Here is a 27791-nt window from a genome sequence, read left to right as displayed (position 1 = left end):
GTTCTTTAAGTTCTTTTGCTATTAACAAATCATCATGAAGCACTGTCTATGAATCTGTTCTTCACTGGTTTGCTTTATCTCCTTTATGTCTCTTTCATACCCCAACCTACGATGTTGGGGTTCCTTCCATTTTATAATGAACTTTTTATAGAGCTATTTCTGCCCTATCATGCCTCAGGTATTCATTGTTATTAAGATTATGATAACGTTAACAAATATTGGGACATGTATAACCTTATTCAAGTGGAGGGGAATCTATTACATGAACATAATTATGTGATTGGATCAGTAATTATCCACATAAGACCTTGCTCCCTGGCTCATGACTCTCCTAAAACATCGTATCTTCTCTGCCTGAAATCTCTATTGCAACGCAGAGCTCTAATGATACTTATACACTATAAAAACCTTGGCGCCCCTAAAAGCAAATAAATTGTCAATGACGGGGACTTATAATAGTATAAATACTTTTTGTTACCCTTCTAGACTTCTTCACCAAGAGGGCATGCCAATCATCATGAAGACCATGAACAGAAGCCTTTTTAAAGCTTATGAATAATATGGCTCATTCAAGCGCAATCTCTCCTATACTTCGTTACCTAAGCATCTATGTGATACAAATCATGTTTATCGACGTGCTCATTTTAAATTTCAGCCCCATACTTTTCTTCATACTCAATCAAAAACTCCCAAAAGAAGAAAATTGGATGATAAATTCCTTAAACCGAAGCCATGTTCAAGCTATACATCTTTCCACTCTTTTTAGAGCAATCTCCCTTTTTACCTTAGCTGCTATAGTCGTCTGTATCTTAATTGTACGGACTTTTTTGGGGATCACTCTTTTGGATCAAGTGGATATTGTTTCCAACCCCTAACCACATTTATTTTTATTTCAGGAACTCTCCTCCTCCAACTGACCCATTGAAGCCAATATAAAAACTTATTTTTTCGTCGATATAGGATGGGTTGATATCCTTTCAACTGTACTCAGTCCATTCTACCGTCAATTACCTCTTGGTCGTTCTTTGGTACGTCCTTGTGTATCTTCCTTACCTTAGTATTTTTCACCTATAGATATTATTATTGGTACAGTCTCTTCTCATATATAGCTATAAGCATGGAAAGGAACATTAGAAAAAATAAAGTGTACGCAAACTGTATGCATGTACTTAATGCATTTGGAAAAGTATATGCTTAAATTATTCAAGGACATGTCAGCTGTTGATATTTAAGTTCTTATAAGAATACTATATACTACTGCTGACTTTATATAATAGCTATCAATATTATTATAAAACTACTTATTAAAGTATTATTCAAATATTAATGTGGAACTGCGTTTAAAGTATAAAGTAATTCATGGTTATTTGGATATATTGATCCACATCTACCCATCCTTCCCCTCCCTAGGAGTTAATATTTTTGCCCTTTGGATTTCTAATCCATGGGCTTTGTTAATTGGCCTCAAGTTACATCTTCAGGCCTGTCAGGAATACTGGAGTCCTCATCTTGTCGGTTTGGGCTTTTTGGGGCTGCTGACGACATTGCCTGACTCTTTCAGCCGCTTTAGAATATCGTAGAAATTCGTCTTGGCCTACCCGGGTGAGTCATTGATAGCCTTGATGTCGTTTCTAGCTTGAGCTAAATCAGCAATGCTAACTTTTAGCGTCGCTTCCATGGTTGTTGTTGATATTTTTGCTACAAAATCGGTTCCTAATCGATGTTAAACATCTAAAAATCTCATATATGGACTTTACCTAAATTGCAATGTTTGATGAAGTCAAACTTTATCCAGATCTATCTGTTATACCCAGTAGAGCTATAGTAACATAATATTGGAAAGGAATCATCTAACAATGAAAACAATGCTGCAAGAACTAGAAAAATGTCGATGGATTATCATATGTACGATAGAACATATCCCTCATAGCGATAAAGACATTATCACATATGAAAGAATAGTCATTCGTCAATGAAGAAACATCATTGACTCCTTCAGAAATGATCCACCCAGAAAATTTGAGAGGCCCAAATTCAATAATGGACATGAGACATGGGTGATGCCCACTAGTTGTAGGTGTATGGAAGGAAAATATCCTTACTCCCATGAACAGCCACATGAACTTTAATATTGGCGGTGTTATTCGGCATGTTAGAGACCTGAAGAGAAGAACAAATTCGGAGAAAGACTGCCTCGTATATCGAGAAAACGTCAAGCAAGTTCTAGTCAGAGGAATATGTTAAGGGCAACGATGACACTGATTGCTTCAAAGATTTTGTAAGAACAAGTACAAGAAAAGTGATGTGATGACCAAAATATATGTATTCTGGATAACAATTGAAGAGTTGAATTTAAGAAATTGTTTGATTTTTATTATTATTATTGGAAGCTTAGAAGAACATTATTTTTTTGAAATAGAATAATGCATAGATTGCTTAACATCTGTATACACACTTGCCACGCAACCTCTTCGATTAAGCCTTTTAAAAATAAAAAGTAAACAATTCTTCCATTAAAAAACAATTATATAAGGAAATAATGAATTCGTGTTAAAAAGTGATGAACTATGAACGCAAAGATTGAGAAATTTCGAAATTTATGCTAAGAAGTTCTTATTTTATTTTCTTCCAGCTTTCATTCCGATGTTTTACCAGTGTGGCAATAAGGAACCACACAAGTTGAAGGTATATTTCACGTCTAGGAAGAATAATAACTTTATATCCAAATATATTTACTTTTAACCTGTTGACGATAAAATCATTTAACTTATTGAATCAAAACAGTAATGGTTATAACTGTTAAGCTGCGTGATTTTTAAAGTAAATAGTTTATCTAGATGTCAAGTAATCCATGTATAAAGAAATGCTTTTATTAATATTGCATAACAATTTCATTTTATATGTTTATCATTATTCATTAATTATTTGTGTTATGCTCCGAAATCTTAGGGGGCGACCTTTTTGGTTACCCGTTGACCAATGACCAGGTTGCATGAGAATGAAATATTTATTTGAAACATTGCACGTATTTCAAACTGAAAAACAAAAGAATTTTGTTCAATTTATTGACCTATATATACATTGAAATCTTCTGTAACAGTTTGAATTATTTATAAGATAAATACGGGATATTCAAATGCTGACAAACGATTCTCATCAGATGCAAATGAAAAAAATAATAATCTTAATAAAAATGAGTGTAAAAAAGTGATATTTAAATAGATTCAACAAAATTTCGAATTAAGTTTTTTGGCCCATGACAAAGACTAACATTAAAAAAAAGCTGGTAATGGTTAAAATATAGTGCTATTTTAACATTTGTTATGTATGATTTATCTTATGATTAACTATTTTCATTTGAATCCATCTTCATATATTTTCGAAATAGTGTTTATCAAACATTTTATTTTGCTAGGCTACTAGTCGGTGCTCCTGAGGCAGATTTAAATATCGCAGGAATAAAAAAATCTGGAGGTGTATATAGGTGTTCTCCAGAAATATCTGGTTCTTGTGAAATAATTCCTTTTGATATGGGAGGTAAGCAAAATTTTTGAATTGAAGATATCTTTATGAATTTGATTACGTAATTAATTAATTTTTAAATATATGTAGTTCTTAATTACTTAAGTATTTTATAGATGTTCCCTGTTTGATATATTGTTTAATTATATTTATAACTTATTACTATAAATGATTAGTTTATAATTATTCCTAGTAAATAATTAAATGTTATACAATAATTTAAATAGTTTTAAACCATTTGATTATTATTTCTCTATGTGTCTTCTTTTTTTTTCTATTGTCGTTCTTACTTTTTATAGTATCAATGACAACACATATAGAATTCTCAAATTATTTTATTGAAAAATGAAAACATGGTATAAACTATGCCCAGATTCTTTTATTTCTCCCCTTTCACTTAATAGAACTGTGTTCACACAACGACGTACATACTTACAATTATGCATTGAGACTTAAATTACACTGGGGAACAATTATAGGTCATAAATTTTAAAGTATGAAATTCAACTTTAGGGAATAATCCAAAACTGATCTCTGTTTTTATTGGACTCATCTGGGATTATATTAATTCGGGACAGTGTCATTTTTTACCATTAAGACAATTACCACCATAGAGAAGAAATATATAGAGGCAATAAGATATTTTTGATGGTAATTTGGAATTGTGTGGTAGGCGTCTTTTTGAATATACAGCTCGCTAGAAGAGAGTTCAGCTGCTATAAAAATGGAATGGATAGGAATGTTATTAAATGGAAGAACAAATTCAGACTATTCAACGCTTTCCCTTATTATTTTTTTTACATTAGCTGAGTTAATGGAATTGATTAAATGTTTGGTCTAAACAATATCCCAAAAGAAAAGAAAAAAATATATATACATATTTGGACGATTTACTCGTTAATACTCTAGATGTGTTACAAAAAAGGTTGTGAACTGCTTAGAAATACTGATAATTCTAATTCATAGTGGTTTGGATGGATATTTCGTATAAAGTAACTGAATATATACATTATTTACAATTCATATTGCATTTGGATATCTATTACGTCTTTTGATCCTCTCTTCAACTTCATGTTCAAGGTGTTCTTTGTACCTCACTTGGTAGATCTCATCACCTTCAATAAAAAGATAATTCATTGTAGAGGTGCCCTATCTCATCAAGATCTATAATAGTGACTTCTGACCTCGTGAATCATTGCCTCTTTACTCAAGAATACATAAATTCCTCAAGATCTTTTACGAGATCATCGTATCCTTCAACATTTAAGGAGTATGGAGTTCCATAAAACGAAAGAATAATTGACAAGTTCCAGTGAGGAACAGAGAGAGTTTCATCCTACATCCACTGCTCCTTCAATTAAGTTCTGGAGTCTTTTTCTCCTTAAGTCAACTTTGCTTCGTCTCCTACTCTAAGAAAACTATTTCCTTGATTTATATAACGAGAAATGTATAATGTATGGTATATATGGATAATTATATAGACTGGACACTGAAAGCCTCACCCTGGATTAGGGATTTCTTTATAACTTATGAGTCTCTTTTGTGATTGGAAAAAAAACAGAAGATTGTTCTTGACTTTAGTGATAACATGCTACTCTTTTTTTGGTTGTTTTGCCTGCAAAGCATATTCTCTTCTGATATTGGATATAAATAGTTATTGGGAACTGTTAAGTGATTATTTGTTAAAATATTTAATTGATTTCTTAACTTTTGTAGATCTCTATTGGAATATTTGAATGTCTTCGCAATTTTCAAACTTATTCACTGAGGAATCATCTTGTAAACAGCTAAATTATATGTTAGCATATTGGAATATTCCTCTCTCGATGATTTAGGACCTGTTAAAAAAAATGTGTGTCATACGACCTATGTATAAGTTGTTTGATTGAAGACAATAATTAAAATGTATCAAAATATAGTTAAATTGTTTTAGTATTAATTGAAAAAATGAAAATAATTGGAACATCAATGATATGATATTCTTATAATTTTAAATTCCTATATATGAGTTCTCCATATTTTTATTTTTTTATCTTATTGATTCATTTGGTTTTATTTTGGACATGCTATTTTGTTATTTAAATTCTTGTCAAGTGAGTAGAGATTTCAAAATCCTTCCTATTATTAGATGAAGAACTATTATATGTGTTCGCCATTTCTACTTTCTTATGAAGCTCTGTAGTTTTTCTTTGATAAATTTTCATCCCGTTGTCCCTCGTAGAATACAGAGTCCCAATAAGACTAAGAACGCTTCTTGATATTAATGATCAAGTTAGCATTATTTTCCTCTGGTCCTAATTCTTGGAAAACATAAAAGTCCACTTTTCCAAGTTTCATGAATGAAGAATGTACTTAGGCTTTCAAAATTGTTAAAGTAATATTGCATCTAAATTTCAAATTGTTGTATATTTTAGTTCTATTGCTATAACTTCTCATTGTTTTAGTACATAATTAACAAATTATTAATAATACATTTCACATCTAGAGCATTTCATCTGAATCTGAAAGTAAATGGATCCCGTCATAGTTTCATATGTTGAATTTATTCATTGTTCTATATGGATGGATAGATTCCCACAAAAGTAAAAAGTTGACTCTACCCTAGTATGTGATATGTAATTAATTGCAGTGATTAGGTTCTTGCACTTAGGAATAATTCTTCACTTCTGCACCTATTGAATTACTTCATTATTATATTATATACTAGATAATATATACAAAATGACTTTGCATAAAATGTAACGCAGCTTAATATACATAAATAAACACGCAACTCCTCAGTATGAAGTTTAGTTTTGTTTGGCTATTTTCACCGTGTTACATTTCCATAGATATTGGAATTCGGAGTATCTCTGATTGAGGATAAACTATCTCGCATCTCTTCTTTTTTCTTATTCATTAAAGAATTTTCCTCCTTAAATTTAGAGACAAATCTAAGCAGATAAAAACAATTTAATATTTATAATTTATATTTACAAAAACTGTCATCTTTATTCTTGTATTCTTTTTCATCATCACCATGCCGTCATAAAGTCAATGAGTCCAAAAGTAATTTGTTATAGTCAAAGATTAAGGACGAACTTGAGGGAAATGATATCTTGACTTAAACGATACTACATGTGGATCCAGACATAACTTATTTTTCCATGGACACGGAGCATGAGGAAGTGTACTTGAAATCCGAAAAAAACCCACAACATGATAAATTGTGACCAAATAGATCTCGAGCATGATGACATGAAAAAATGTAGGGGGGCGAAAATGTTAGCTACAAAATAACCTAGAACCGTATTTATCGTGTCGATAAAAAATTTAATTCATATTCCATAAATCAAGAAGCAATTTGTACAACAGAGTCCATGCTAGCGGTGGTTCATGTTGAGGTATGTCTCCTCACATCTTTTCAATTTATAAGTAACGACAATCTTTTGGGAAATAGATAATAGTAAAAAATTTAATTGCACTCAAAATATGGCCATGATGCAAAAAGTCTTGTTTGTATTGTTACCCATTTGAGGTACCAATTGAGATACCTTATAGTTATATAGTAATAAATATTATAATTATTATATCACTACACATTCACAGTTTTGATATTTAGTTTAGTCGGACGCCCTTCTCTCTATTTAAAGGAACTTAGTAAGACGGCTGGAAAGACAGATGTGCCAGATGATCTTGTCTAACAAAAATTTATAAATTGTTGTCCATATCTCTGGTTCTAGCCTTCCATGGAGAAGATTCTCTTGATGTCTTAGGAAGATTGGGTGACCTGTTGAAGATTTGCTGAAGTTCTTTAGAATTTCATTATCACTGATTTTTTCATGTCCCATCCTAGGCATGGACTTTCTGGGTTTGAAATTGACTGTGAAATGATAAGTATCGTTTTCATTATGGTAATAAATTATATATTAACCTTTAACCCCCCAAACTGTGAAGATCTTTTTTATCCTATTCAATCCTCTAAGCTCGACAATTTAAGAGATCAATTGTGTTCTTGAATTTTTCAACCACTTAAAAAAATGCTTTATTTTGGAAGGGTCTTGGAAACATGTTTTTCATACATTTGTTAGCATCCAAAATCCTCCCAGTAATAGGAAAATGGTTAGTTGCCTCAAAATAGCGAGTTGGTTCACACATAGAATCACAAAATATACTTAAGATATAAACACGTAAAATTGAACGATAACTTATTCCTGAGGCACAGGAAGATATGTATAAGTGAAGGTTCGAAGCAAGTACAGCACAATGTATGATTGTGATACGTTAATGAAGTATTTAGATATATTTAACATTATACATCATATTTACAAATGCATGCAAACTTTTTTCGTCTTGATCTAGTTGAAAAACTATAGTATAGTCATTTTCAGGATTCAATCCAGAGCTGGACTTGAAGCAGGGGAGAGTAAGTGCTCCTGGAAGAAGGAAGTGAGGGGCCAAGGCAACTTGCTTATTATTTACGTAGATTTGAATTCTGAAAAGAGGAAGGGAAGAGAAAAGGGGATGATGAAATTGATGATTGTCAATGGATGAGAAAGAGTAGGGGCGAGTAGCGTTAGAAGATGAAGAAGAGTATGACTTATGAAGGGTTTACTTTTATTTCCCAAGGTATAAATTATATCCACGGATCGGAATTCCATTCCTACTCAGTATTAAAGATTGTCATTTAGCTATTTAAGTCATTGGGTATTGTTAGTGCTCACTGGAAGAAATTGACCCATTCATGGAAATCAATTGTTTACTGGGCGTAGACGAGATACAGAACTTCAACCATAGATTTAACTCTAGAGAATAATTCTTGAAGACGTAAGAACTTTCAGCAATTAGACAATTGTTATAATGTAAATACATCATTAATAAGGATTGGAGATTGGATTTTAATGTCACCACCTACTCACAGATTACACTATAAAATAGAGTATTTAATCTCCAAAGTTTTTTGGTTTTTTTTACACAGCGAGAATTAACGACTCTTACCTGTTAGTCTGGACATACACCTTATAAGATCCTACAGAGTTATGGAGAGGTTCCATGTAAATGGAACGCTTATCGTTTGAGTAACTAGGAGAATGGAAAACGATACATCTAATTGGCAAACTTTTTTTACGTGTATATTTAATATAAAAATATGTCGCTACTCTTTGTGTTTTGTTTGTTTAATTAGTTATGCAATAAATTATTTCTTATAAGTTATTTTAAAATCTTTATGAACACTACTTTATTTTTGGACTCCATTGACTTTAGCGAGAAGGAATAACTTAGCCAGTATAAAGTTCTTTGAATTTTTTAAAAATTAGATGACTATCAATAAGGAATAGGACATTGCTGGCGACATACATTTTGTTAATATCCAACACAAAATAAGAAGTATCAGAACTTGATTCAATTAGGTTCTTTGAATAAACTTCAAATTATTATCTAGAATAAGACATTTATTATTCTGTTGAAATTCAAAATTTCTAAAAGCTTAGTTTCCAAAACCAAAAAGACGACATAACTAAAACATGAAAACATTGTCATAAATTTAGACTTTTTCTCCTTCATTATCGGCGAAAAGGGAATCAAAATTAATATTATATATTACAATTATAAAATAAAATTCAACTGTTTTTTTGTTGTCCTCGAGACCCTACCAATATTTCTGCATTGAACATAATCTGAAATAAATACTTAACTCTTTTAAGAAAAAAATATAACCTTTTTGATGATTCACAAATTATAACATGAATTATAATAAAAAAAGAAGGAGAAGTAACATTCCTCCACACAATAAGTAAACTCCAGAAAATAATAAAATTAGAGTCACACATACTTCCGGCCTTAAATTAATATGGAGTTTAAGTTATAGACTTTGGTTACCCATTGATTTCTACAACAAAATGTTTCTGTAAGTTTTTTTATTATATTGAACGGGTCGCTATAATTTGAATTTAGTGAAGGAGAAATTGGTGGGCTCTAAACATAAACATGAGTTGATTCCTGAAGTCTTTTGTAGAACAAATTATCCATTTTATTATTGTATCGGGTATTAAATTTTTTTGTATGATTATTTTATGACAGGACAAATAAATCTTAATAAACCGAATTTCTTTCCCCGAATACAATTTCTTATACTGATGAGTTTTCTCCAGATTTTCTGGTTATCCACAATTCCAATAATATTAGGCGGTAAAACTTATATCCAATTAACGCTTAATTCTAATATGCTACGAATTGTTTCCATTAATGTTCAATGTTCTCTTTCAATAGACCATTCCCTTCAGGGTGGTAGGGACTGGTTTTTATGGTTTCGATGTTGAAGTTCTTCATTATTTTTTGCCATATTAAGGAGCCGTACTGTCTACCTTGATTTGTCATTAAATACTCAGAGTATCCAAACTCCGCGAACCAATAAGTAAATAATTGTTTTATTATGTAATCAGTACTAGAACTAGACGCGAGATATACTTCAAGCCATTTGGTGTCCCTATGAGTAAATGTAAGCGCAAGCGCTTTAGCGTTCGCTTTTGAAAACATACCTATGATATTTAAGATTTCATGAAAATTTTTTGGCATGGGGATTTTATTTTTTCATAGCCTTTATATAGTGATGTTGCTTTCTTAGATTTATCCCATGTTATTTTGCATCTATGACATAATATATTTCCACTAGTTTTTCCTAATCGAGTTTTTAACTTCTCTGTGAGATTCATTATGAATTGGTTTTCTCAATGAATTAACCTTTTTAGTAAGATATATTTTTGTCTAACCACGATAGGCATCTTGATGGCTCGCTCGCATTACAAATAATATATTTTCTTTATCAATTTCTATCCATTTAGCCAAGAGATTTTTCAGATGAAGACTTTCCATTTTTTGTTGTTTACCCCACTGTTTCTAGTCGACGAAAATTAATTCAATCACATTAACTCTCGAGAAAAAATCAACTGTTCTATTATTTTTATCAGAAATGATTTGACTAATTGCGCAGTAGTTAATGTTTTATGATTAGTAAAAAATATTTCTTTTTCTTCTTTTGGAGTAACAGTGAAGTCAAGAATGTCAAAAAAGAACAAACGTACAGGAATAAGAAAAAAAAAAAGAAGACGAGGATGAAATTAGAACAGTTTAATGTTCGAATCACTATGATAACTAAATGCAATTATTACCACTGATACGTCATATATTAAAACAGAAGAGAAACAAAAACATTAAAGATTACTCCATTCGATTGAAATTTAATTATGATTCATTGCCGGAGAGTAAAATAATCTTTTCGTCAGTCTTCGTTACATCCATCTAGGGAGCACTATATAAACAAGAGTTACGCATTTTCTGGATACTCCTAGGTTAACAATAACAATTTTCTTTTCCCAAAAACTGTATTATTTTATCAGATTATAGACTTGTGTAGGGACTTAATTAGTTATTTGACCAAACGACTTCATACATGGGAATCTATCTCATGTATACATGAGAAATGTTCATTTGCCAAAAGGAATCTATAATTTTCTTGTCCAAGTTTTTCTTTTTCTTCGGAATGAAATGCTTGATGAGTTTTGACTGGCTCTCTTTATCTTTACTTTACCGTTTCACTTTATTTATATGGGCTATGTTTTTATTAAGTTACGAGTGGACTTTCATTTACTTTTCTTTAAATGACTGGATTGTGGCTAATTTCAAAGTAGTTGTTTTAAATTTATTCGATTTGCAGAATATTTGAATATTTTAATAATATCAAGGATTAGAGATAATAATATCGTTGGTTTTATTAATTTCCACAATATGCGTACAATTTCATAATTTAGTAAGATGAAGTGCATCAGGAAAGTGATGATGAGGATTCAAACAATTCTTAATATACTTGATTAGAAATTGATAGGGTTATTTTTTAACCTAAGATTGAGAGCTACTAAGGATATAAATGATAACAATCTTTAAATAATTTCCAATATGTGTCAGTCACCACCGCTTATGACAATGGATCTGCATCTAACCAGGCAACATAGGTGAAGATGGATTCCTTCTTTTGGTTCTAGTGTGGATCTCATCTTGATACGTTGCAGTGTAATTCTCAGCAAAATCCACTTGTTGGACCACAGAGTCTCCATCTGCTTGAGCTGAAATTGTGGGGCACTGCTCGTCAGAAGACGGAGTACATCTCTTAGTATTTTAGTCTTTTCGACCTTTGCTTGCACTCCCCCGACCGTGTCCCAGGCATACCAGGTGGTTTTTAGTTGTTTCCCCTCGCCCCAGTATTTAGTCCATAAATGTTCTCTGGAATAGATGGGCATTCTGGTACTCATCATAGGTACTCAGCATACACGGTGGGGCATCAGTCCAGCACACTGCGGAAATGACAAATTCAGTTGAGATCTTCAACACTATACAAGGAACATGGCACTAAACAGATTCTTAGAGCAGAGAGGTGTTCTGGTGGTACCTAGATAGATACTCATTCCTTGGAGTCTCTGACCGGAGACAGCCTTGAGGTAGCTGTAGTTCAGCAAACTTGGATTTGCCGGTTACCACGATTATTGCATTTGCAAGGGTCCAATTTGAAATAGTGGCATGTGGCGCAGCGTTCAGAACGTTATGTAATGAGATTTATTGTGGTATATTAAAAATTCGTATCATAAATACTATTTGAGAAGGACTGGGGAAAAGTAAAACTACACAGCGAGCCACAAAAGCAGTAGTATATTAACGGTGCGTTGTAACCACTAAGGTGATGCAGTGTTACTAAAATGCACGCATGTGACTGGGGGTTGACTCTACAAAATTGACGTCCGTCAAGGTTACGTCCCTAACGTCCGTAAATAATAAAAAAACAAGACCAAGATGGCAATTGTTGCTAATGTATCAACTTTATAAAAGTTAGCTTTGTTAGGACAGTTTAGCTGACCATGTTTTTGAAATTCATATTTTATGAAAACGTTTCCTAAAAAAATGTTATGGATGTTAGATGAGTTTTCCCGTAAACGGACATTATAACAAAACTTTCCACCAGCCAATGGAAAAACACAAAATACATCACTGATTTACATATTGACACAACAACACTTCCTCACAAAAAGTCATATTAGAAGACATGAGTAGGAGATTTTTTTTTCCATACTGGCTATTCAGAAAGTCATACAACTTTGTTCACATAAAAAATGTTTATAGTTTTGCATCTCCTCATTGTAATGAGAAAAACATATATTTGTATGAATATTGTGGTCAAATGTGTTTTGTTCTTCAAAATATAGACCTTGATGATACATTTTAAGTAGGTTTTGTTATTAATATGCTACTTGATTTTTTCATGGTGAGGTTGACATTTTCATAGAATTGTACTCCACAGGATTGAATGAAAACAGACTATATCGATATAAAATTTCGTGATATTAGGGAAAAACAATTTTGTTTATCCCTAAAAAAATTTTTAAAGAATAAAAAAATTAAGTTGTACATAATCATCGAAAAAATAATTAAGAAATTAGGGTAATAATACCATATTTTATTGTATTAATTCACTATAATTCGTAATTATTGAACTTCTCTCAAGCAAACGTTAAAAGAAATAAACTATGTATATTTAAGTATCCAAGGCAGAAAAGTACAAAAATAACTACAAACTTCATAACGATAATACCAATAATGAACATGATATAGTTAGTTAAAATAAATGGGCGGGAAATATAGTTTGGGCAACATAATAAATAATGCCAACATTTAGATATTATTAAAATTATGTTAGCTGTAGATACAAAATCTTCAATATTATAGATATATATCCAACTGATTCGAATATCAAATATGCAGGAACAAGTTGACTAATAAAATAAACTTTTAAAAACTAAATAAATTATAATAAAATAAAATGCAATGTTCTAATGTGATATTTTTTAAATTCATAATAAAATAAACTTTTCTAAAAAAAATATAATAATAAAAATAATATGTAATCTTCCAATGTGATATTTTTTAACTTCATAATAAAAATGCATTAATTTGTACAATTACATTAAAAAAACCAAACATTTTATTGATAATTATTTTTATTTTATTTTTATTATTATTATTTTTGATAAAAGTTACACGATCGTTATTAAAGCATTTTGTTATTATGAAATATGAACTTCATATTTTATTCGACTTGTTTGTGTATATTTGATATTCTAATCAGAATTATAAATGCTGGCATTATTTATTATATTGCCCAAACTATATTCCCACTCATTTTTTTAAACTAATTATATCTTGTTCATTATTGGTAATATCAGATAATGGGATAAGGCGTTGTAAAGGTGTGAGCGTATTCTACATAGGCTATTAAACAATATTGTGCTTGGCGAGTTCAATCGTGAATTATCGTGCGTCTAATATAATGGTATCAAAGGAAGAAATTGGCCATATTTTGAATTTTTATTGTTGTGTTTTTTAATTATGATCCGATTGATCTTCTTATTGACTTTTATATTATAATATATATATATATTTAAAGTACACTCATTATCTTTTATCAGTAAAAATAGTCTGACATCTTTATATGTATCATACCAGTATGTAATAAGTATTTAATAAGAATATATATGTGTTCCTAGTAATTTATCATTGTCTTATTCCTTCACGTTCATCCTCCTCATTTCGCTCGATCGTCCTGGATTCATCTTATTATATAGTTTGTGTCTAGCAATCTCGTCAAGACACAATATTTAATATCTGAAAAGGAAAAAATCGTCGAAAGCGACCAAAAAAAATTGTAAAATATCCGGGGCCAATACTCTTTTTTAAACGATTTAAGTAATTTTTGTCCCTACTCAATTCTTCCCTCAACTGTTAACAACTCAACTGTTCGAATCTAGAAAGTGTGCAGAAGCGGCCAGCATTAGTGAATAAGATACAACAAGATGCCATCAAGACAACGCCAGGCCGCACAAATCTTTGATTACGTACCAGAAGCTCTGGGAGCTCAGATAGCAAGTTTTTGTGACCAATGAGCTTGGGCATTATGAAGTTGGATTCTCATTGGGAACACGTTATTTAACAGAACGGGGCATACTTGGCTTAAATCATATTATTGTAACATTTCTTATAAAGCAAAAAATACAAAATTATTTTTTCCCTACCCATAACTTTTTTTTTACAAATTTTTAATTTTCAGAATTTTTTTGTTTCTAAAAATTAACCACAGGTTCAGAAGATATTGGCTATTTTAAATTTTAAGTAAATCTTACCTTATTGATCCCTTAATCCTTTTGGAGGTCCTTGAAAGCAAAAAGTAACAATATTTTTAATTTTTTAATGATACTTTTAGGCTTATAACAAAGTTCAGTTCATTGAAGCTTTTTTAAGCATTGAAACAGTAATAAATTTGAATTATACAATATATCAATTAGGGTTGGTGACATAGTAATTATGAAAATGTTATATTTCAGGAAATTCTTTTTCTCCACTTGGTGAACAATATGATAACAAATCTGGTCAATGGTTTGGCTCACTAGTTCGTTCATCTGGCGATTCTGACATTGTTTTGGTAAGTGTATAAAAAAAAATATATTAAATTCATTGAAATTAAATATATTATTAAAATATAAACATTACAAACTATTATTTTATTTGAATGATAATAATATTGTCAAAAAGTAGAGGAATAATTAATTTTCTTTTTACTTCTTAAAAAGTAAAACTTATTTTTTCAAATTTGCAACAAGTAAAATAAAAATATGATAGTTTCAGGTCTATGGGACACGTTTAATTGGCACTCGAATTTGGCTGAATTATTCTCCCTGTAAACTTTGAGATGCTACTTTTTGTATCCCTCTCGTCCAATTTTGAAAATTTTGATTTCAATTTTTCTAAAAAGATAATTTTTTCAAATTGTGTTTTAATAAGACAAACATTAATTATAATAAAATTCTAAGAATACCCCTGTAAATAAAATATTTCCTACTTATCTTTCTTATAAATTTTATTAAAAATACACGGCCAAATTATATATTATTTTTAAATATAATACCACTCGAGTACAAGGAAAACAAGGAACTGCATAAAAAACAATATCAAAGGGGGCCCATAAAGTGCCATTTGCTGACAATTCCCAGAAAAGTTGAAAAATATACTTAAACCATCTTATCACTCCAGTAATTGATCTGACTCTACATTCTACATCCATTGTTAACTACAAAAAATAAAGAATCTATGTATCAAGTATTGATAAACATCTTCCTCAAAAGTTTCTATATAAGAAACTTACATCCTCACCATACTGCAAAATTTTACAAAGTGTAGGATTATTTGGTTCAGTGTGAAATAATTGTGGTAAAAATGTTACCAACAAAATTCTTGGGGTGATATCGTTGAGAGGTAAAATCATGATGTACATTTTCATTATAACTAGTATTGTGTTGATGCTTATATAGGACTGAGGACTGTAGTCCCGTCCAGTTCAGTCCTAACATATCGGTCCTAAAACTGAAAAAGTTGGGTTTGTGATGACGTCACTCCACTTGGGCTGATGGAGCTGCACTGATTAATTATAAGTAAATTGAGTTCAAGAAACTAATTTCTCCCGATTGCATTATCCATTGAGATACGTCGTTCCATTTAAAAAAAAATCCGTTATAGTAGTGACAGTTCGAAGGACTGATGGACAGGTACCAAGGACTGATTGGAACAGTGCTAAGACTGAACTGGAACGAATAAATAAGGACTGACACAACACTGATTGTGATACAAAATTGTTGTAGGTAATATCATTACAAGCAAATTGATTGAGAGTAATTTCATTGTAAGACAATATTATCGTGTAAAATTTAATAGTAATAATATATATTTGGGCAATCAAACTATTGAATGATAAAAAAAAATTCATAACATCCGCTTGCCTGACCATGAAGGACTCATTCTATTACCCAGAAATACATTATGGCCCCCAGGTTGTACATGTGAACATCTGGGCCCCAAGACAGGTTAAAATCAACTTCATCAAGTCCTTTATACATCAAGGACACTTTCCAATATCCTGTAATACACACCATCCCACAGGTCGTGCATAGCTTTGGGCAAGATGTGTCTACTCTTACTTTCGTTTTTAAGCAGCCTTAGTTATTTTAACTAATTATATTTACCCACTACCGTATCTTCCATGACTGTATCGTTTTTTCATACTTGAAATAATATCATACTCCAGGCAGCAAATGTATAATTTAACTCGCAATTACCCTTTCTTTCAGGATTATGTGATGTTACTATTTCTTATCTTATCTCTGTGAAATTTTGTAACAATTAGGGAATTATAAAAAATTTAATACAAATCAACTAAAAAAATTAGAAAATAAATACTGAAATAAAGTTTGAGATTGGAAAATAATCCTCTAGTGGTGGAAAATCAATCAATTAAGTTTCCTACACATTGTCCTCCTATTTCAGAAGTATCTCGGGGGCAGTACATTCTTCAGTGGAGAGTGAAATGTTCGTCAGTGTTGGCGATTCCATGTATTATCACAAAATAAATAGACTGAAACTGGAAAGATGTTTATGTTCAGAGTTGCAGAAAAAGCTATTATAAAAGAAAGTTTGGCTTTTGCAGTTGTTATCTGAAGCATGGATATTAATTAATATATTTTTTATTTACCATAGCTGTTATCATTATTATCTTATTCATTTTTATCCTCACTACGCCATCATAAGTTAAATGGAGTCCCAAAGTGTTTAAAAAAAATTAAGGAATAACTTTTAGGAAAGAACATCTTGCCTAAGAGGAGACTACAAGTACCTCCAGACATCTCTTATTTTTACATGGAACCGGATCATGAGGGAACTAGAAAAACCCGGAGCATAAGGACTCAGGACCAGAAAGACCCAGATCATGAGTACTTGGACTTGACCTAATAACTGAAAAAGTAGACTCAAATTCAGCTCTGAATATTGTATCTTTACTCTTTTCTATTATAATATAGACTTACTATTTAGAATGAGGACTCGAACTTTGCCTGAACACTGAAAAGGTGGACTCAAATACAGCTCCGAATATTGGATCTTTACTCTTTTCTTTAGTTATATAAAGGAAGTATATAGGTCAGATATACTATAACTATAGATTTCCTTGGTTATATTTTGTATTTACTGTTAAGAATGAGTAATTATTTATGGAATATGAAGAGGAAAGAAATGAAGATGCAAAATAATTAATGAGAATTATGAATATAGAACAATAAATTATAAATATAGACAAATAATTTATAAATATAGACAAATAATTTATAAATATACGAGTATAATATTAAAAATATATCTTAATATTTGGTTTCTTATGTTGATTGTACTATGTGGGTTTTATTGATGATAACCAAGACAAAAATTGTATTCCTCTCATTCATCTGTACCCATTTAAGTTGTGCGTACAAATAAGAAAATTTCTTATAATTTCTTAATAGTCTGATATGCCATGAATGGATAACGTTATTGTTGTTAATTTATTGATTGCATCACTATTTTCCTCTATAACATTGAGAATGAGGTGTCGTTTTTGATCACTAGAATTAAGAAACAAAATTTTTACTTTACTTGGCATTTTCAATTCGGAGAGTGCGTTGCTATTCTGTTCAGACCATGTGAAAGACAAGTGATAGTCAACATCATTTTAAAATGTTGCGTATGTTTTTTCACTGGTTTTATATAATAATATTCGCCATCGATAATGAAAACCATAAGTCTCTTGCCACATGAAACTGAGCTAAAAACGATATTAAGACTTTTTACTTCAATTTTTCTATTGCAAGCTCCTTTAACATCTTTCAAATTCATTAACTAAGGGACAGCTAACAATGAATGTCACGATATACCGGCCGAGAAGCTAAGAGGTATCTCATAGGAAAGGAAAGAGCAGAAGAGAAGAAGATGTGAAGTTGAAGTCCAAAAAATATGTAAAGATTATAAGAACTGCGTTTCAATAAAGAATATATATAGATATCACAGTAAACTGAATATGCGAATTTAATTAGTAGACCTGCAGTGTCTGATATGATTAATTAATATCGTAAAAATGATCATACAGAGGACCAATCAATACTGCAGTCATTGATAGTAGTCTTGTTTAAGAAAAAAATATTATTTCGTACAAGTTATTTCTTAATCCTTGACAACAATACTGTAAATAGGGGCTCCATTTACAAAGTAATGGGGTAGCGAGATAGAATTACTTAGCTGGAATAAAGTTCTATCAATTTTACAAAAATTAGATGACTATCTATATGGAATGGTATATTGTGGGCGACATGCATCTTATTCATATTCAACATAAAATAAGAAGCATCAGGACTTGATTCAATTATGTTCTTTGAATAAAGTTTCAAGTTATCATCGTGAATATGGTTTTTAAATTTTCCGGAGGCATAGATCCCAAAACTACAGAAGCCACTTCATATAAATCTGAAAGCCTTGCCAAAAATCTATACTTTTTCTCATTCATTATCGGCGAATAGGAATTAAAATTATATATTTTGAAATTTTAGGTTTTAAATGTTAAAAAATAGAATATAATTGTTATATTTATTTGTTCCGGTTACATGTGTAATATTATAATTCAAACATGTTAAAATTCTTCATAAGAAAAGTAAGTAATATTAGAATTGTAGGTTCAAATCTTAGAATAAATACAGTTTAAACTACCTATAATATATGCAATATATTTTATACACATGCAAGTGTGTATAAATTTTATTTTCCCTTAAGTATGAAATATTATAATATTTATATTAGTTTTTATTTTTAAATAGGACATCATTTTTATTTAACGTTAAATGAAACTTCTGCAATATCCATCATAATTATACAGTTAAACAAATTTATTTGTATTTTATTGGGTCTTATGAATTGATCATTCATTGACATCTTACATAATATTGAATTCAATTCTTAGCAATAACAATTTTAAACGAAGAAGCTAGTATAACTTCAACATTTAGAGGAAATAGTAATTTAATATTGTAATATGAAGGATCCATAACGTCAACTCTTCCCATGTCTTTATTGATAGCATTACCATTTTATGACACAAATAATCCAGGATTAGATTCTTTTCCTCAAATTTGAACATTTTGTAAGTTCTTCAACCTTGACAAAAACTGAGTAAGAAAATGGATTCATATTGTAATAATTCTTGGCTATGCAACACTGGTAGGGAAGTTATGGTTATTATAAAAAGTCCTTGTCAGACAAAGACTAGAGTTTCTGATCGACTCCACAGTAACTTTTGGCAATGTTTTTAGTAGATGCCGAGTTGGATTTGTGTTTAACTTCTTACCAAACTCTCAAGACTGTTCAAAGCTAATCTAGTAGACGTCATGACAGCTAAGCCATTCTTCTTCAAAAGATTCTTCAATTGTCAGGGATACGACTTTAATTTTCGGTTTCTTTTTTTCAGCATACGTTGGATACTATTATTTTCAACTTTGCTAATGTTCTTTTATTAAAATTTGAGGTTATTAGGCTTTAAGTATAATTTATAAGTTGTTTTATTTTAATTTCAATTAGCTCAATATAAATGGAAGATATTAATAATAGTTATATTTTTATTGCCTATCGTAGCGAATTAAATTTAGTTAATTTATGTTGTTGTTTTTTTCTTTAAAATTAAATATATATTTGTTCATGTTATCGTTATCAATATTAAATTATCAATCGTCTAGATTAATAAATCTTTATCGATTGCAATACTTCAATAGTTACAGTAAACTGGTATTTTTTTCACTATTATTTAAAATATTAATGAATCGGAATTGGCATTCTAATTTTTTTAGAATCGTCCCCTCACCTATACAAATATTATTTTATTATACTAGAAAAGAAAATGACAATTTGCAGAATGTTTTGGAGGAGATGTGCTAAAATACGCTTTTATAAGGGAGAAGGAAATAAACAATGACTTCGGATCTACTGTATCACTGATCGTCTACAGTAATGAGGAATTCATAGCCAGAATAATAATTGCTAGTGTCTTATTTTTTCTGACTTTATAATTCCTCAAATAACCCTAAACAATAGGTACCTTCTCATTTTTCTTCATAATCGACCAGATATTTTCCTTCATCAAAGCCATTTGACATTGAATTTTCCATGTTGGGAAATTTTACCCAATCAAATGTAATGAGTTTTCTCAGACGTCCTCTTACTAATTTTAACTTGAAACACAGGGTGATTAAGTAATGGACCCAAAACATATACCAAAATCTATACCTACAAATTAAATAAAACCTTACTAACCAAACCTTCATTTATTACTACACACACATAAAAAGTTAAAGTAAAAGCTACATACTTTACATATATAGATTAAACAAGTAGAACATCATCAATAACATAATCTCCTTGCCCATGAATAGTCTGTGAGCATTTCAAACTAAACTTACTCCTACATAGATCTCATTAAATTTCGGGGCATTGATTTCCACTTTTATAGTGACATCATGAAATTGGCATGGAAATTGGAAAAAAATATGATGATAATGTTGACTTTTTGCAAGAACACCCCCATAGAAAATGGAATCACAACAAAATGGAACAAAAATCCTTATAGATTCATATTTGTAAATAGATATTTTTTTTTAAATTATACATTGAATATTTTTCTATAATATAAGCTATTATATTCCATATCACTATGTATTATAAATTAGTTATAAGGGTCTAAAGAAAAATATCATTTTTTATCATTTTTCAGACTAAAATTGCAAATATATCTAGTATAAAACAAGATAAAGAACCAATTAAAATACTTTATTATCCCTCTTACATAAGTTCTGTTAATCTTACTTTCAATTTGGTGATTGTTTTAAGGGTATAAAAGGAATTTAAACAATAATAGTGGCAAATTTCTCTAATCCCAAATATTTTAGAAATAAGAATACTGAGATAAAAGCTGAGATCAGTTTTGGATTCTGTGCTCATAGTTAAATTTGATTATTGTCTTCAACGCATTTATAAAAATATTCCTGCTAATTGTTACCTTGTGTTATTTTAAACTATAAATTCACAGTCCTAGACATACCAATACAAGGTCTTACATATCTAGAATTAGGCAAAACTCTTATATTGATGACTGTGTTATGGAAGGAGCACCCCTTGTGAAGGTGATATGAAAGTTGTTGATTGCTATTAAGTTAAGACTTCTGGGTCACTGGAATAAGAAACTGGTTTACTTAACGAAAAAATCCCCCTTTCTATGATGTAATATTTATGGGTTCACGTGGAGTAACAACAGTTAAAAAAAACTAAATATTTATTGGGCAAAATAAGTGGAGGGAGTGCCTTCCAGAATGTCCTCAGTAATTTTCCTCACCATTACCATCTGCCTATTTTTCTGACACATTTTGGATCATAATGAAATGGATTTCACTACTTTTGCCTGATCTGATGTTATGCTTATTAATCCATCTATAATTATTTTCAAATACGTGTAATCCATCATGTCTAACAATATTTGTTAACGAAGCAATGAGTAGCATTAATTCTATTCTAATTGCTGTCGTGTTTATTTTTCTTTTATTTTCTATTAGCCTATTTGTTTATGGTTCAAACTAATTACATAAGTAATATTTTAATAACATTAATTGTCAAAGTATTAGTAAGCGCTGCTCAAAATTCTTGAGCGAGAGTGGAAGTGTGCTCATTGTTGTGAATAACGAGCGGGAGCGCACTCACCATTTTAGTAGAATGAAAAAATCGCTCGAATTTTCGCTCATTTATATAAATTTTTACTATTTTTTCAGTTTTCTGCACATTATGAGATAACATCGAAAAATTTGAGAGTTAAAGATTAATTTTAAAGATTACAAGAAAAGACAGTTAAAGTTATGGCTTCAGAAAAGCTACAATTTTTTTTTAATGCTATATCTGTGGCTCTCTTCTGTCTTCGGTTGACGAGTTTACCTCTCATGTATCTGGTAACTGTATGAAGACTCAGACATCAGTTCCCTCAGAGACACTGCAATCTCCTTCGTGTGTGGAAATTACATTGGAAGATTAATCTTTCGTTTTTGTAAAACGAATTTTCCCAACTGAAATACGATTTTCTAATATTTTTATGTCATAAATTGACGTAAGATCTCAAAATCTCACGCAAGCCTAGTTAAAAAACTAAAAGTTAAAAAGTGTGATACTCATATACTTGAGTTTCATATTATACAATTAAATTGCAGGTATTTATAAAGATTATCATTTGCACAGTTCTGTATTCTCTGATTCATGAAAATTCCATTCAATTCTCTTGATGTTTAAGAAAGTTGTGTTGTTTTATTGAAAATCATATTTTATTATATCACAGATTTTGGTGTAGGTTATTACATAAACAGATTTAACACTACAAAAAATTGCGTGAAAGTCCGATGATAAATTGGTCATAACTTTCTTAATATTGAAGCTAGAGACATGATTTTAGTATCAAAACGTCCTTTTTACCATTATCTATTAGATAAAACAGGTTTAAAAGGGAAAAATTGAATTTGATTTTTTTTGTAACATACATCCATAAAGAGTTGTCCAGTTCAAATTCGAGTAAAAAAATGAGCGCCGCTCATTTTTCATTGAGCAAGAGTGGGAGTGCGATCATTGCTTTATTAAACAAGCGGGAGTGCATTCACAAAATTAGTAACTGAGTGGGAGCGCGCTCAGGATTCCTTGAGCAGACTAACCCTCTGTTAATTATTTATTTAGATTTTTTTTTAAATAGTATCGGTATCTGTGGGAATTATTTCATATTAATATTACAACAGAAAACAATAACCCAAAAATTTCTCCAAAAGGATAAAATGTTAATTTATTTAATATATTTATCATAGGTGAGGAAGAGTTTAATTAAGAATTTACTCCCAGTGAAACTTTTATTGTATTCGTCGTTTCAGCCTATGAAATCAAATCACAGTCCTTGAGACTGAAATGCAACTTCTTATATGATAAGCTCCTGTTTTCAAAAAAAAAATTTGCCTCTCCTAGTGTTAAAAACCACTTCTAAGACTTAAGTACTTGATCAAATTAATGGACTACAAATTACCTTACATTTTCTACGGTTGTGTAAATATAACTTATCTATAACCTAATAATGAAAAAAAAAATAAAACGTTTAGAAGTTTATTAGTTATTTGGAATATTATATTAATTTATGCACAATATTATGAGTGTAGCGTAAGGGATTTTTGAAGGTCATTTAAAAACTATTTTATAAAAAATACTACTCTGAGTACTTTTCTAGTTGTTTTTTTCTTTCTTAATACGAGCTTTAACTTCCTGAGATCAAATATAAAATATACAAACGGATAAGTACAAATATGAAAGACTGATTAACAAAAGCAAAATTATGATTTAGGATGTAAAGAAATTGTTTTGGGGCTTCCATGTATATTTACTTGCAAAAGTATTAATTCTAACTTTTTTCCTGATGAGGCTACACGTTTACGAATAATTTTTAATATTTTCATTTTGAAAGATAAGTTAGAAAATTTTACCACAATGAGTTAAAAAAAAAAATTTAAAGTTTGAATAATTAGATAAAGGTGAGTTCACCGAATTGCTTATCCACGCATAATTTCTCTCTTTTGACCATTGGACTGTGCATATAGAATTAGAACTCCCCCAGTTCCTTAATAGGTATTTTATTTGATTATTCCTGATCTTTATCGAATTTATCACTCCTTGTTCACATAAGAGTGTACAATGATTCAATAGAAATCTGGAGCGACTGATGTACTCTTGAACCGATGATATACGAGATTAGAAGTCACTATTACGGCCTTTTATGTAAAAATGTATCTTCACAATGAAAGATCCTTCCATTAAAGGAAATGAGAGCAAAGGAGGATGAAAAAGGACCTTCCTCGAAAGGTACAAGATCCTGGGACATCAAGTATAAGCTAAGAGGTGTATTCCTAGGATTTTGAAATGAAAAGATATGAATTCATTGGAATAATGGGAATGCAAATCAAAATATCTATCGAAATTACCGATAAACTAGAACTACCGAGTAGCTCCATTCAATTTCTTCCCTCTCAAAGTTATAAAGTTTTTTTTAAAACGGGGTTGAGTGTCGATTCACATTCGTACTTGTTAAAGAAAAAGAAAAGATAAAAAATATTTACTTACACTATCATATTTTTGAAATTAATCAAAGTGCAGTATATTTTCCTTTCAACAAGGACGCTCCCTAATCAGGTTTGCCGGTCAAGCAGTTTCGATTCTTGATCTGTTAAAAACGGAACCGAAAAAGTCAAACCGAGACCGCCATTTGTTGCTTATCGGTCTCGTTTCTTGTGCTTATTTTTGTTTGTTTTATTTTTTGGTATATTTATAACCTTTTAATATTCTATTTACATAATTTTGTATCAGTGAAAGGTTTCGAGAATAATTTGTTATATGATGTTCCTCCATCTATTTCCATAAAATGTTTGCAAATGAATAATCGTAATCTTTATCAATGCAGTATTATCTAGAACATTATCGACAACAAAGGCGCGTCAAGAGCGTTTCCCAATTATTTTTTTAAGTTGCCAGGGTGATAAAGTTGTAACTGAGTTCCATCTGGAAAAGTGGCTGTATTCACCACTCGGCGAGAATAAAAGACGGAGGGGTTGGTGTAAATTTTGGATCGAGGTCCGCTACTAAGCTTGTCGGAGCCCTATAATATACTAACTGAAATAATTCTGAAGCCAGGGGGTCCTAAGCTTTAATATGCCAAGCCTCCTCTACTCTAATACATATTTCATATGAGGCCCCTTTATGCAAGAAAGTGTATACTATGTATGTGTAGACTGTAAGCATTCCTCAATTCTCCATCTTCCTGCACCCCTAGCATTCCCTCACGGCTCCCACTATTGATAACCAATTGTGGTAAGTACCCTTAGTTTTTGGGGCCTCTGCACAAACTTCGGGCATTTCGCAGTTTGCACTCTGCGTATAAGGTAGTTGTATTCTATTTGTATCTTATATCATATTCTGGGTCCAAATTTTCGAGAGCACCCCTTGATTTAAGTACATCTTACCAAAACAGAAGCTGTATAAAAAGAACAATGAAGAAAAACCGGAACCGAACCCGATAAAGCTGAACCGAAACCGGTGAAGTTAAGGAACTAACCGATAGAAACGCTGAAACTAAAGCGAGCACGACCATGCTTTTGAACTGTTTTCATGAGTCCACTCTTGTATTATGTAAAATAGCTCACTCTCCATTATATAAATTGAAAGATAGTATTACATAGGATTTTGATTTCATATTAGTTTCTATAAATGAAAGTTTTTAGTTAAAATGTATATTTATATAATGTCCATACAGACAGGAATATTTATTTATTTATTGTAGTATCATATAGATAAAGTACAAAAAGTAGTTACACTGAGCAAAATTAAGGAGACATTTTTGAAGCTAGAAGTGAGTTCACCGAAACAATAGAAAATATAATCATTTATACATCAATCACTTGAGATCTTTTATGGAATCATGCTTTACTTTTTTATAAACTGGAGAGTTCTATAAGAAAAATATAATCAAATACAAAATACAGTGAGGATTGAAAATAAAAATATTTATCTCTATCTTGTTGACATAAATATTATTACTACTACAAAATTATATTATGGTTTACTTATACTTTACATCGTCAATCTATTTTTTCCTCTTTTTCTCTTAATATCTTTTTAACAAATCCCCCCTCCATAATGATTAACAGTTGGCAACCATTTTGATACAAAAAGGTAGTTAGTATAGTTTTTTTAATTTGTACTTTCCCTTGTGACAGTCGAGTTTGAAAGTCAATAAAAAAACTCTACGTGGTAGAAATGAGTGTAGGAAATTATTCTCCTCCAATAATATAATATATCCCTACATCAGAGAAAATTACCTACAATTGGCTCACTACATATTTGGTAAAATGTATATAAATTTATAATAACAGGATGAAAATAGTGTTATATTTTGAACTCAACATTAACTTAAAATCAATTAAACCTTTCATGAGTCAGGAGTTCAAGTTTGTATATATATCAAGAAAAATGTAAAGATAAGATATCAAGTTCGTACATCGCTAAAACAAAGAAGCAAAAAATGATAATGTATGTTAGAATTGTCCCACAAAATCAACCGATACACGAGGAAACGCTAGTTCCAAAGAAGTCTTATATTCCTGTAAGCTTGCCATTTTTTGGGGAATCGGAGGTGATATAACAGTTCGATACTTTATGCAGTTACGAAATTGAGAAGAAACAGCCTTCCTTCCGTTGATGATTCCAAAATTACTTTTTAAAGAAGCCAAAGCTGTTGATGAGCCACCGTGGAGTAATTTTATGTGTTCATAATTAACTAATAGAAAACACAAGGTAGACTTATTCGATAAAATGAATGGATTCTTATAATTAAAGGGAATATAAGGAGCAGCTTGTAATCCCCCACAACACACAAAACTACATCGATATCGTCCCCAATTGGACTTGGAGAGTTTATATTCTCCTTTAGGGGCAGAGATTTACCAGACTTCACCAACTTGTATTGAAAAGGAATAATTTGTATTTGTTGATTTAGAACTAGGAAAATCGTTGCCTTTTAGAATTCTTCTCAATAAAACGTATGATCACATCATTATCATCACTAATTGTACATCTTAAGATATTTTTTTCTTTCACCAAAAATATTACTAGATCTATCACTTAAGCCCAGAGCCATTTATTTTGATTTGACATAATCAACTTGGTCCCTTACACCAAACGCAACTTTTTACAAAGTCTACGGCACTCATTCCGCGGCTTGCCAAATTGACAGGTTTTTTTTTTTACCGGAAACGTGTAACCACAATATGTTTGCCATACTTTTCTTTATTTGCGGAGTTCTATTAGTGTCATATGCTTTCCAAACATCCAGATCCTTTTCTAGCCAGTGCCACACCACCATAGAATCTGTCCAAACGAGGATTCCTGATATTACAGCTGGAGTTATAGAAATAAAATGGGTAAGTATGCATGATGCGAACAACGCAGCCCCAAGCTCTATTCGAGGGATTGGCATTATATATATGTACATTATAAATTTCCACTCAATTAATATGAATGCAATCTGTAAAATAAATTTATATATAGCTACATCAATCCAAAAATATCCAAAATATACCTTACGAATATTAAAAGTACTTGTTATGGTATTTGCGTGGAAGTTTGATACCAGTCATCAATATTGATTTATTATTTTACCGCATTAATTTTTTATTTCTTCTTTTACTTTATAAACAGTTTCCCTTATTATCTGCTGTCAAACTATGTGTACATTTGTT

The 27791-nt window shown here is 30.6% G+C and overlaps 1 protein-coding gene across 10 annotated transcripts in view; it reads left to right on the top strand.

Annotated features, from left to right (window-relative positions):
* The window catches only part of LOC121126783 (integrin alpha-PS2), a 130023-nt gene that overhangs the window by 12966 nt on the left and 89266 nt on the right, over positions 1 to 27791 (top strand). For 9 of the 10 annotated variants that reach the window (XR_011782583.1, XR_011782582.1, XR_011782581.1 and 6 more), the window contains 2 exons: positions 3416 to 3537; positions 14925 to 15022. Coding sequence is in view for 6 of the 10 variants with exons in the window: in XM_071892065.1 (XP_071748166.1) it covers positions 3416 to 3537; positions 14925 to 15022 (220 nt within the window). In the remaining 4 variants the exon portion in view is untranslated. The remainder of the gene's footprint in view (positions 1 to 3415; positions 3538 to 14924; positions 15023 to 27791) is intronic. The other variant, XM_071892068.1, reaches the window with a different exon arrangement.

Source organism: Lepeophtheirus salmonis, chromosome 12, assembly GCF_016086655.4.
Source record: "Lepeophtheirus salmonis chromosome 12, UVic_Lsal_1.4, whole genome shotgun sequence".
Classification (NCBI taxonomy): domain Eukaryota; kingdom Metazoa; phylum Arthropoda; class Copepoda; order Siphonostomatoida; family Caligidae; genus Lepeophtheirus; species Lepeophtheirus salmonis.
The sequence above is the reverse complement of the archived record's forward strand: the minus strand, read 5'-3'. Positions and strand labels throughout refer to the sequence as shown.